This window comes from Vidua chalybeata, chromosome 5 (genome assembly GCF_026979565.1).
Source record: "Vidua chalybeata isolate OUT-0048 chromosome 5, bVidCha1 merged haplotype, whole genome shotgun sequence".
NCBI classification, from domain to species: Eukaryota; Metazoa; Chordata; class Aves; order Passeriformes; family Viduidae; genus Vidua; species Vidua chalybeata.
In genome coordinates this window covers 33,533,294-33,546,222 of record NC_071534.1, presented here as the reverse complement: position 1 = coordinate 33,546,222, position 12,929 = coordinate 33,533,294, and the positions used below count along the sequence as shown (strand labels likewise).

General features: G+C 43.2%; 1 protein-coding gene across 1 annotated transcript in view; it reads right to left on the bottom strand.

Annotated features, from left to right (window-relative positions):
- LIN7A (lin-7 homolog A, crumbs cell polarity complex component) overlaps positions 1-5,047 on the bottom strand; it is a 47,361-nt gene extending 42,314 nt beyond the window's left edge. The window contains exon 1 of the mRNA XM_053943990.1: positions 4,482-5,047. Coding sequence (XP_053799965.1) covers positions 4,482-4,761 — 280 coding nt within the window. The 5' untranslated portion in view covers positions 4,762-5,047. The remainder of the gene's footprint in view (positions 1-4,481) is intronic.
- Between the last annotated feature and the right edge of the window lie 7,882 nt (positions 5,048-12,929).

Sequence of the window (12,929 nt, the reverse complement as noted above, 5' to 3'; positions counted from 1 at the left end):
TAACAGATTTTCAGGAAGTTTTGGGACACCCACTCCACTAGAAAAGTATTTGCTTGAATTCATAAAAAAAAACAGAACTCAGTTATGCATTACACCAAACAGCAAGAACTCCTTCCATTCCCAAGGGTGTATTTGAAATCAAGAGAAATTTGCCAATCAATAGCCAATAGCTATGACCTTGCTATGAAACTTCACAGGGATTAAAGTACCAGCATTGTATATTCAGTCTATTCATATTTCTTCTTTTACCCTCAGTCACATTAAGTGAAACCATCAGTGACATGAATAGTAATTATATAGGGAAAAACATAGTAGGACGTGGATTATTATCAAAAGGCAGTTGAAAGTCCCCCTTCATATGAAAAGATATTTCCTTGTTCTTGATCAGAAGGTAGTCTTTGTACAGGCTAGTTGTGCATTTTCAAAAACAAGAATGCGCCCTTTTAAATCTGCCATTTTCATGATCCTATTCAGAGGAACTGGGACTGAGATTTTGCAGCAGTTTGTGAAAATACATGGTCAGTTTTATTTTGAAGTAGATTTTCATCTTGTAAGGAAGAATACAAGCAAAATTTGAATTAAGGTTTATGAAAAATATGTCAGACATTTAGTCAAACAAAAAAAGTTCAGATAGAGACATCTATAATGCATAGCTAGAAAGATGCCTCCTTGCATTTGCAGGCTTCCTTATGACCACTCCTTAAATGTGTGCCAAGGGAAGCACAGAAATCTATTCCCTTCTAACATATTTCCAGGAGGGTAATGGTACTTCTAGAAAATGCTTTCATCAGACTGTGCTAAAACAGTCTAAGTGATCCCACCCACAACAAGCTTGCTTTAATTTCTCATTGCTTAGAACGTGTACCTGCAGCATGCAGGAATTCACATGAGGTTTCCATATAATCATGAGGAGGCTAAACTGGCTGGGGAGATGACATCCCCCACTTGGAGAAAAGCAGAACATTGTTGCTGGATCTGCTGCTGGATCTGTATATATGGATCTGTGACTGCTAGAGTCACTGGACAGCAGAAGAACCCAGGATTAGAGCAGGAAATTGGGTTGCTGAACAGTGAAAATGGATAAAGATTAAGGGCAATGCACAGAGCAATGGAGTTAACAGCACCAGGGCTTTGAGAAGAGCAAGGCAATAGAAGCCAGCATGCAAAGGAGACCTGGGGCTCTGGATAATAAATGGAAAGGCTATGTTGGTCATGGGGTAGGGTGAAGCAATGGCTCTCTGGAAGACAAAGAACATTGAGAGGGGAAGTAAAGGCAGTAAAAAGTGATGAGAGGTATGCCAATACAAAGAAATACTGTTGGAAAATGCCAACTAACTGCAATCAGAGCTGTCTGTAACAAGTGTCAACAAAGTTCTTACTGAAGACATACTTGTGGAAGAAGTGAAAAGGAACTATATAGGTGTTTTTAAGCATTTCTCTTTTGGACTGAAGTAACCATTTTGGTTTTTTTTAATGGAGGTAAATTAAACTGGGAATGTACTTAAAAATCCATAGCCTTGAACATAAAATAAAAAGAAAAAATATCCCAAGTTTGCTTCCTTTTACTTGTCATTTTATTGAAGACATTATTGTAACTTTGTCTCAACCTGAAACAAGGTATAGCTCCCTATAACTTGAAGGTTTAAGCTTTGAATCTGCCTGGAAAATTCCACCAGTTAGCTCTCATGGACACTGGAGATTACTGATGGGGTGCTATTGATTCAGGGTGTAAGACACTTGCAATAAAGGTAGAAAGGGAGCACTTTCTCCAAGAGACAACTCACTTGGCTGTTGGAAGACACCCAGCAGGCACTTTCCTCTTCCAAAGCTCCCAAATGCTAGGGCCACCTTCCCCTAAGTGGTACCACTCCTCACTACAATGCCTTAGGTTTTCTTCCTTTAACAGTTGCTGATTTCTTCTCCTCCTCCCAACAGAGCACCACACATAGGTCAGGCAAAAGCCTTAGAGATTAAATTGTAAGTGATTAAAATTTCCATTATTTTGTGAACTTGTTCTACATATTAAAGAGCCCTAATGGAACTTGCACACATTTGTGCAGGTAGAAAGGCACATGATGATAGGAATTAAGGAAATTAATTCCTGTGCTTTGGACTGAAGTAATCTTCCAGAATATAACTGGCTTTCAATCATTCACACACACCATGCCCTTCACCTTTAAATAATAATTCATTTTACCATACAGGTTTCGAATGCCATTTACATCAGGCTTTAAGAAAGCTCTCATCTATGTAGTAGAATACAGTCAATATATTTTTTCCAGGAGGAGACCATGTCAGAGTGTAATTCAGATTTCTAATGTATATATCCTTATGATGTTTTACCAGTGTCAGTGACCCATAGCAAGGAGGAATGCCGAACACTTCCTGGACAGAGAATAAGCAGCAATTAATTCCCTCAGAAACACATGAGTAACAATACTACCTCTCCTGAAACACTCCCTATTTTCTTGCTGTGCTGAGTTCCCTGTGGGACATGGTGAAATTGACATGAGGGTACAAGGCTTTTAAGACACTTTTAAGATCATAGCAGAGTGACAAGGCATAGTGACAGTAAACATGGCTCATCTGCTTTAACCAAAGTAACAGGAATCTAGAAAATCTCACAATGTAGAACTTCCCCTCTCCCATGACTGTGAAAGAAAGACTACAGAGGAAATATTTGGAAGCACTGGTGTGGTCTAGTTGCCTCTGGAGTTGCTTCAGCCTATCCTCTACAGTTGATGCAGCAGCATGTTACAAGTGATAAAGTGTATCCCTCTGAAGAAATGGCCTTCTGCAGGCCAGGCACACTATTTAAATCTATTTCCTCTTGCCTGTGTTTTTGTTTTGCACATCACATCCTATCATTCTGTGATGTTTTATCTCACTCACACTAATACCAGCCATGGCTGACAACCAGGAAGACTGTAACACTGGCATGCCTGCCAAATGGTTAGGCATACCCTGGACACAGAAAACAGATGCTTATATTTAAATTAGAATTAATTTGCATTTTTGTATATTGTGTAATTTTTAAAGCATCATTTTCCAAAAAGGGATGCATAATTCTGAAATAGTAGTATTTCCTTTGAAAAGTCAGGTTTGCTAATGGATTGCCATCTGTTCCACCCTTTGCCAGAAAGTAGATTTGTCCTGCTTACTGAAAACAGTATTAGGGTGAAACTGTAGATTGCACAGTGGATTTCTGAGCAGTTTAATTTAAAGTGCAGGCTAACGCTTTGCTATTTCAGTAAAAATTACTTTAGCTTCTCTCCTTCTACTAATGCTGGAATCTAAGTGGAGTACTTTGTGGGCTGTTTTGCTCTCAATTGGGTTCTAGAAAAGGTGCCTATCTGTCCTTTACAATTTTGAAACTGAGTTTGTGTTTCATTTGCATAGGATTCACAGAAAAAAAAAAATCTCCATCTTACTTCAATAATTCATCTTAATCCTTTGGAAAAAAAAACCCCAAACATCTAAAACAGCAAGGCACTGGCCTCAATTATTCTTTCAAGAGTACAAGATTTATAGGGACTGGGAGCCTCTTGAAGCAAGTGAGGAAGGAGGACAACCTCGGCAATTCAGAATGCCGTTCTGGGAGCGGTAGGAGCAAAGTTGCTCTCCCTTGTAACCCATAGAAATCGAATGAGGTTTCTGGTGAACCGTGTTACGGGAACAACTGCACTGCTAGGGAACGAGGTTCAATTTTCACAGCCTAAAGGCAAAAGTTTAATTGTAAACTTCAAGATTTCAGCACCCTCTCATGCTACCTGTGTAAGCTTACTACTGACACAGCCTCAAGGCTACTCAAACAGTAACACTCTCCCTACCCGGACCGCGCAGCTGTCTACGGGAATCCGCAGAACCGATCTTCTGCATGTGAACGGACAAGTCGCAGTCACGGGTCCCTTCCTTGCACACCCCCGCGCAAGCCCCCAAAAAGCCGTATTTTGCCGGCAAACGACGCTCTCGTCGAGAGCTTCGGGCTCCCGACTCACAGCCGGAGCGGCGCTGCCCCGCCACCGAGCATCCCCCGCTGAGCCACCTGCGGGGGTGGCGAGCGGGGCCTCGACGCGAAGCCACGGCGGGGGCGTCCACGGGGGAGCCCCGCAGGGCGGGGACGGCCGAGCGGCACCAAGGAGCGCCTCCGGACCGGAGCGCTGACCGCGGAGCCGCATCCTGCTCTTGCGGCACCGCCGCGCTGCCGGCGGCGGGATACCTGCCCCATCCCGGCCCCTGCCCTCACGAAGTTTTATCTCCTCCGTTTCAGACCTTCTCCCGCCGCCCACCTGAACCCCGCGGAGAGAGGCGTCCCCACTGCCCGCCGCTACCGCCAGCCCCGGGCACTGCGAGGCCGAAGCACTGCCGCGGCGGAGCCCGCCGCGCTGGAGCTGCGGGGGCAGATCCGGCGCTTGCCGCGGTGGCCCCCGGGCAGGGCGGCCGGGAAAGCGCGGCCGGGGAGCCGCGGCAGCCGCGCTTACCTCTGTCCAGCGTGAGCGGCTGGACCGCTGTCAGTGTCGCCATGTCTGCGGCGGGGCTGAAGCCCGAGTGACGCGCGGCTCCGGCACCGGCGCGGAGTGCGGGGAAGGGCGGGGAGGAGGCTGGCAGGGAGAGGGGGCGGAGGGGGAGGGTGGCTCCGTGGGAGGAGGAGGCGAGCGGGGCGGAGAAGGTGTCCAAGGGTGGGCGGCTCATCGCACACGGCCCGCCGCGATGCTGCGGGCGCAGAGCGGCCCGGCGCGGCCCAGCGCGGGCTGCCGGCATCGCTGCGCTGCTGGAGCTGGGCCTGGCGAGCGGCCCCCGCTTCACCGCGCTCGCCTCGGGCAAAGACCGGGGACCGCGGAGATCGTAGCAGCCCGGGCCGTGCGCGGGAGTCGGTTCGCTGCCGGTCCCGCCGCCCCGGAGATACCGCAGCTGCCGGCGGAGGAGGAGAGAGGGGCGAGGGCGGGAGCTCCGTAGCGCCGCGGGGCGGGGAGGACCGGCGGGGTCGGATCCGGCGGCCCGGCCTCGCCTGGGCCGGGGGCGGTGGGCCGGGCCGGGCCCGGGCAGCGGTACGAGGAGCGGTGTGCCTGGGTGAGGCCCTGCTCCTAAGGCTTCCTGCGGGGAAGGAGATCCGCGCGCGGAGCCGGGAGAGGCGGTTCCTGCCATTGTGCAGGGCCTTGGATTAAGGGACATATCAGGTAGCCACCCTTTTGGATGGACCGGGGCGTCGGCCTCATCAGTCCAGCCATCACCTCTTTTCTACGCAGTATCTGCGGTCGGCCATCTTCAGAAATCCAGCACACACACCAGCTCTCCACCGCGAGGGGCTGGTCACAGACACGTAGCGGCCACCTCTTGCAGGTCAGCTACAGCTCGTGTGAACATGGAGGCCTCTGTTAAAAACCATCCACGAAGGTGGAATTCCACTGGAGTTCTTCGAGATTTATCGGCAGCCTTCTGGTTTTCCTAGCCTTGTCTTCCACAAGAAGAGAAAAGAACGTGGTCAGCTGCCATCTGAGAAAGGTGTGACAGGGTGGCAGATTTCCACTGAGTTTCTACTGCCTTCTCTTTGGTGGATGATGGTGTAGAGAAATAAATGATTGAATGAAGAATAGTGTCTTTTTAAACTATTTCCCTGTATAGCACATGTGCACCTTAGGCATGTATGGAATAAACTGGGATAAAGGGCAAGGTAGCACTCTTCACTCACTATTTTTTTACATACCACAGAGAACTTGAAAGTACAGCAGTTCAAGGTTGCACCTGAATAAAAATTTAAAGCACTAGTATAAAAAAAAAAAATTAAAGCACTAGTATATTTAAAGCACTAAAAATATAAGCACTAGTATAGAGAATTAGGGAAGATGTGGAAAAATTGCCACTTAAACTTCCCAGAGCAGATTAAAAATACATTTTGCTGTGTTAAAATTAGAGGAGTTTAATATACATATGAACCACCCACTTCTGATAAACTGAATTCAGCACAAATTTATCTAATTAACAATAAACATTAGCATATTTGGTTATCTTGGCAAGAAAATATTTCAATTCGCTAAAATATCAAGAGTGGAGAAATAGTTCCTGGCAAACAGTTTTTAAAATCAAAATTAACATCAGGATTGTTATGCAAATTTTATGTACATAGCAGCTGGGTTGACATAAAGTGTAATAGCGCCTCTTAAGTAGTCACGTTACTGTACATTAGATTCATAGTCTCAAATGGAGAAGAAGCAAACATTTGGAACTATAACAACCTAATGTGACAGTATTCAAACAGTTATGACATTTTAAAAAACTTTATTAAAGTTATAGACGTGTGTTCAAATAAAATTAAGAGAAAGATGGCAAGTAAATTAGCCAAGTAAATATGGAAACCAAGTTGCTTTCCATATAGGACTTCATAACCCTCAGACTTGCTTTCTTAGAGTGCTATCTTGCAAACAGATGTTTTGAAGCAAAATGCTGTCATAACAATAACTTCTCTACCAATAAATATGTAGTATTAATGCCAAGAGCAGTGTGCCTGTGGAAAGCCATAAGGTCCTTCTGGGTTTATCTTTTCTCTACTGCTGGTCAAATTTTGTATGCTTCAAGGACTAATTGGCACTTGGATAAAAGACTTGAATATAAGTATTAACTGCATTCAAGGAAGATGTAAAGCAGCATTTGCTGAAATTAAACATTTTCTAATCAGCATAGCTGTACAGTTCCCAAGAATGTTAAAGACCTAGATAAGAAATACTTTAAGCAGTTGAACTTTTACAGAAAATGGCAGAAGTTGTACAGCTGAAATTAGCAACTGGAGAAAGGAGGTGAATGAGGTAGTAGCTCTTGCTTTGGTAACTCCCAGGAGCAATGGAGGGCACTAATAGCTAAAGTTAGCAGTCAAAAAAAAAAAAAGGAGTACCAGCCAGCCTGCCGTCTTAGAAGATAAATCTTTTATGACAGAAACAACTAGTCTCATTCTCAGTCGTCTTCTTCTTGTTTCCTTGGGCTGTATTGGAGCTTTTAATTCAGTATTGCATGCTGTTTACTGAACCAATGAAATTAGACTGATAACAGATTTTGTATCTGCTACATGGACTATAATGGACTATAAACTAACACTTCTCTAACAGATAGTCAGTGGTCAGATGCCAGTGTACAAGGCTATTGCTAATTAGGCGCCTGTATAACTTTTTGTGGCTAAATTTTTAAACAAAGTTTTGCTTTTTAAAAAAAAATACCTAAAATGTGGTCATAAAGTCTTCCATGGCTATGCTTTTAGATAATATATATTTTATTATATAAAATACAAAAAATTGCCTGAAAGTGGGTAAGCCATGAAAAATGGTGTCCAGAGAGGCTGAGAAAGGACCTGGGCTACCTGTTCTTACTGTGACACTAGCCCAGCTTTAAGCAAGAGATTAGACTGGATATTTTTCAGATCCTTTTCAACATAAATTATTTCATGGTTCTGTAGTAAACTGTCTAGTTTACTAGTAAGAATTATCTGAATAGCTGGATTCAATTGTTAGATTTTGAAAAACAATGTGTTTTAATGCTGCTGCAAGCAAGCAATGAAGAATGCAATGGTTACTTCAGGACTAGAGATAGTTTTCAGTAGGGATAGTCTTATGTAGCCCATTCAGTCTAAGTTCTTTTTGGGATGTCATCAAAAGGACAGTGCAGTCCTTGAATATATAAATGAAGAATGGCAAACACAAAGAGGGAAATTATCTTTCTTCTGTATGTAGCATCCATAGAGCAACTGACTGGAATACTGTGTCCAGATGTGATGCTTGCCTTTTAAGACAGAAAATCAGTTTTGACATGAGGTTGAAGGACTTTAAACAAAGTTTATCAAAGAAAAGAGTTAAGAAGAGAATGAATCACTGTATGTAGGAAGACACATATATTGGAGGGATTTAAAGTCTTTAAATTTATAGTCTTATTACATAAGGTGATCCCATGACTGGAAGTTTAGCAAACACAACCTTGAGTAAGCTGTGTTGCTCTAGCTATTAGGGTAATATAGGGATCAATTACTTATGATTGCTTAAAATCTTAACAAAAATTAGAGGTCTGTATAAATGGTTTGCTTTGATCTAACACCTAAAGAAAATACAATGGTGCCGGTATTCAGGAGATTAGATGAGATAATGAGTATGATCTGTTACTCTTATGACTTTTATGACCCTTTGTCTTCCCTCAACAACTGGTGCTACATGGGCCAGAGAATTATTTCTATGCAGCACAGTGCAATGCAATGTGGAAAAACCCAGCACCACTCTGAAGCCCCTCATTGGCTGCCAGAGTAGCATCTTACTTAGAGTAGATATAAGTTTTGCATGGGATAATTCATAGAATCATGCAATGATTTTGTGTTGTAAAGGACCTTAAAAATTATCTAGTTCCATCCCTTTGCCATGTTGAGGGTCATCTTCCAGTAAAACAGATTGCTTAAAACCCCGTCCACCCTAGTCTTGAACACTTCCAGGGATGGAGCATCCCTGTTTCTGGGCAACTTTTTCCAGTGTTTGACTATGCTCATATCCTCTAATCTAAACCTTCCCTCTCTGAGTTTGTGCCTTGCACTTCAGCACAACTAAAAGCAGAGATTGCAGGAGTGTTGTAGTGTTGCGAATGCTCATCATCCAGATTTGCTTTTTGAGTAACATTTTGCATCTAAAGGGAAAAGAAACCTTCCATTAAAAAAAAAATCTATAGGTTATTTTCCATGCAGTTTCCATGGTAGAATTTGCTATTTGAGGAATTCAGTGGTTTAACAGCACCTTGTTTATTGGGCAAAGAGCTGCATTGGTTACTCATAAGAAATGTGAGGACTATATGCGTTTCTCACAAGTACAGTTCATTTTGTCCCAGGAGAGTCATGTCATCTCAAATAATATTTCAGGTGAGCTGGATGCACAGCTGCCATGGATGCACAGCTGTGTATTGTTCAGTATTTTTCCACTGTACTACCCTTTACCACAGAACTGCACTTCTCTACAGGACTCATTTTACATTCTAATATTGTATAATGGATTACTTTTTGTAGATTGTGCAATTACTGTTTTTTTCCTAAACACTGAAATCAATTTGGCCTTTTTTTTTCCCCAGTTTTGCTAAAGATTTAATTGAAGTTGACAACAGGGAGAACAGGGTCAAGCTTTGCCAAAATTCGTCTTGGGCTACACTGAAATTCAGGTGGAGGGTCTGCTCTGTCCTGTGAATTTTCACCTATAATCTATAGAATCCTCAAAGTGGATGTAGCCTCTTAAAAAATAATTACTGTAAAAGCTAAGAAAAGCAAACCTGTTGCTGGTAGGCCTATGTGTGCTGTTGAGGAACATAGGTTGTGCCTTGGTAGGCACAGTCCCCCCTTTCTTTTAGGCAGGAAGCAGTTTAAAAGCAATTATAAATCAGACCTTCAATCTATTACTACCTTTGGATACACATGAAATCTGAAACCTGAATCCCTTTTTTACTCTGACTTTACTTATTTTATCTGTTTTAAGAATGAGATTATTACTTTGTCAGTACTGACAACCTTTGAGAAAAGTGCAAGTTACCCTTTGTGTGATTACAGACATTTTCAGTTAGTTTAATGCCAGTAAAAGCTTCACTACAAGTACTGAACCTGTAGTGAAAACATGCCCATAATGAATGAATTCACATAGGGTTTTTAGTTATTTGAACAACAGAACAAAAGTATTGGTTTGCTCTCCTCAGAGACCAGCATAATGAATTATCCACCTATGGTCTTTGTCCAGTCTATTAATATACATTTTGGATAGAATTTTTGGATCAATGTGATTTCTTAACAATAAGCTTTTGAATGGGAAAATCCCCAACCCAACAAATAAGTAGACTTGTCCAAAGAAATATGTTTGCTAATTATGCTTCACTGGGTTTCTCAGTGTTTCCCTCAAAATCTCCCTATACATGGAATAACAGAGAAAGAATGTGTGATTGTGAGATAGATACTTACCTTTAAAAAATGTAAAACTGCGGAACATGAAATTTTAAAAAGCTTTAGAATTATCAATTGTGAATTAATAGTGATAGTTACCAGAAGGTGTATAGTTAACTATGGAAGGTAAGAAAAAAAAAAGGAAGTGCAGGGACAAAACACACTTGCATATAATTGCCACAGCTAATTAATTTGGGAGCATGAACAGTGCAACAGATAACACTGTGTATCACAGATATTATCTATCATATATCATATCTGTCTTGTATTTCCTGAAACTTAGTCCTGTGTTAATTTTCATGGGAGATCAGTGACATTATGATATGCATATGAAAATGGGTAGGACCTTGATTGCAAGGAGTTACTGTAATCAACACTGATTTTAGTATACTCTGTAAGTACCTTTTTGAAGTCATAAAAATTAAAATATGATTAAGAAACCCTTTTGGGATCTAGAGTGCATTTTCACATTTTAATTGGGAAGTGTAGAAAAGGAAGTTGCATCTAAATATGATGTGCGTATAGCCATATGAGTCAGGAGAGGTTTAGGTTGGATAAAGATTTTCACCCAGAGGGTGGTTGGGCACTGGAACAGGCTCCCCAGGGCAGTGGTCACAGCACCAAGCCTGACAGACTTCAAGAAGTGTTTGGACAACACTCTGGGGTACATGTGTGACTCTTGGGGTGTCCTGTGCAGGGCCAGGAGTTGGACTCGATGGTCCTGAGAGGTCCCTTCCAACTCAGCATATTCTATGATTCTATGATTCTATGATTCTGCTTAAATACATCTGGGGATCAGAATGTCAGTGTGACTGATTATTCCGGTTGAGAATATCACTTTTTCTTCAGAAGGAAAGAGGAGCAAGGGGAAATATGGTTGTTGCCTTGGTCTTAGAAGTAATTTGATGGACATCTCCGCACATCCAATCAGCATCACTTCAGAGCCGATCTGTGTGACATTGTGATCTCCTTGCTCGCTGTAATGCAGTTGTGCTCACTTGCCAAGTTACTCTATTTCCTTCATCTGCATCCCAGAGGCAAAAACAGTTTCAGGGCCTGTGTGGGTTTTAGAGGCATACAGATGCTGATATGACTGTGTGTAGTTCCAGTAAACTTATTTGTTTAGAGGCAGTTTGAAGTATTAGTTCCTGAGCTGGAGAGTCTGCAAGATTAATGTGGCAAACATCTGGGCATACTCTATCTTTGCTGTCATTGCAGTTAATTAGTGTGACAAAATGTACCTGAGTCAGTTCAGAATGTAATTAAATGGCATAGACAATATTTTCTTCCTGGAAGACCTTCAGGAAAGCATGATTTAAGGTTCTTGACTAATTTTTTTGAGAACTTACTTCTAATATTTGGAAAAACACTTCCTCTTGGCAGTATACTACAGCCTTGGAGAGGGGTTTTTCACAAGGGCATGTCATGATAGGACAAGGGAAAATGTCTTCAACCTGAAAGAGGGCAAGTTTAGAGTAGATAAAAGGAAGAATTTCTTTACTGTGAAGGTGGTGAGCCACTGGCACTGGTTGACCAGAAAAGCTGTGGCTGCCCCATCTGGAGTGTTCAAGGCCAGGCTGGATGGGGCTTTGAGCAACCTGATCTAGAGGGAGGTCTCCCTGCCCATGCCTGAGGGGTGGGTGGGATGGAACCAGGTGAAATAAAAGTCCCTTCCAACCCTTACCGTTCCAAAATTCTATGATTCTATATTAACTAACAATATTATCCAACATATGCTGTTGTTCATGTGCTCATAGTCCTCAGATGGCACCATTTTGGAAAATTTGCTCTTCATTCACTTTCAAAGCCATTAGCATTGCTTTCAAATTGACCCATGTTCTTTTCCAGGCCAGAGACCAAATTCTCAACTTTTTTAACTGTAATGACTGCAACAGTGTTAAATGTTCACTGTTGGGATTAACACCAGGTCATGGGGGTCTTCTGCCCTGGTCTCTCCACAGCCGCTGATGATGAACAAGGCTCATCTTAGCAGCACTCTTGTCACATCAGCAGCTGTCATCAAACAGTGAGCCTCCAGTTTTTCTCCATGTCTGTTTTAGTGCCTGCCCTGATGGTCTAGACTATCTCACCTAGGCAGTGCTTCAATGAGCCTGTAAGTTCTTCATACTGAAGCTCTGTTTAATGGTCCCATCTCTTTGCACTGGCACAAGAAACCACCTTCTGTTGCATGGCTTTGCCTAGCCGAGCAAATTCCCTTCAAAGAATTTGGAAGGCAATAGTTAATAGTGCTTGACAGGCAGCCCTTGGAGGCAGTGGATCTGAGCATAGTGACTGCTGGGTAGTTGCCAGCTTGCTCCTGATAATTGATGTGAAGGTGTGGACATAATGACCAGCTCAGGTTTTTACCTTGTGATCTGTTCCCTGCAGAGACACAGCAATGTAAGAGTATCCCCAACCAAGGCCTTCTGCTTTACCAGAGGGTGAGGTGGTAGGGTGAGAAATCATCAGAGAAAACCATGTCCTGGCTTGATGCTACTCAGCTTAGTTTTTCTGAGTCCAGCTTTGTCCTTTGATTTCAGTAATACTTTTTTGTTTGTTTTTTGTACAATGTCCACCTGTACCCTGGCCAGTATATACTCTTCATGTACAAAATTGCCCTAGGTGCATTGAGGATCTGCACTAAGGGGTTGATTGCATATTATATTATGCTAAGGTAACTGAGTCTACTTCTGCAGGTCCAGCCACAAAGGTTGTCGGAACCCAAGGTGTCTGCGGCGTTCTGGTGTTTCTCCTGGGTCCGGAGCAGCCTCCATGCCCAGCGGGGCACCGCGGCTCCTCTGATCCCAGTCCTGCTGCTGCTCCCGGGCTCCACGGCTCCGGGAAGGTGGGTCGGCCACTTCTACTGCCGCGCGCGAGGGACCTCGATAAAGGGGGTGAAGGAAGGACCAAATTCCCCACGGAAGGAGCTGAGAGCATTTTATTGATGTGCTCCCAACTCCTGCATTGGACAATATGGCCCCCCGGCCTCGGCTGC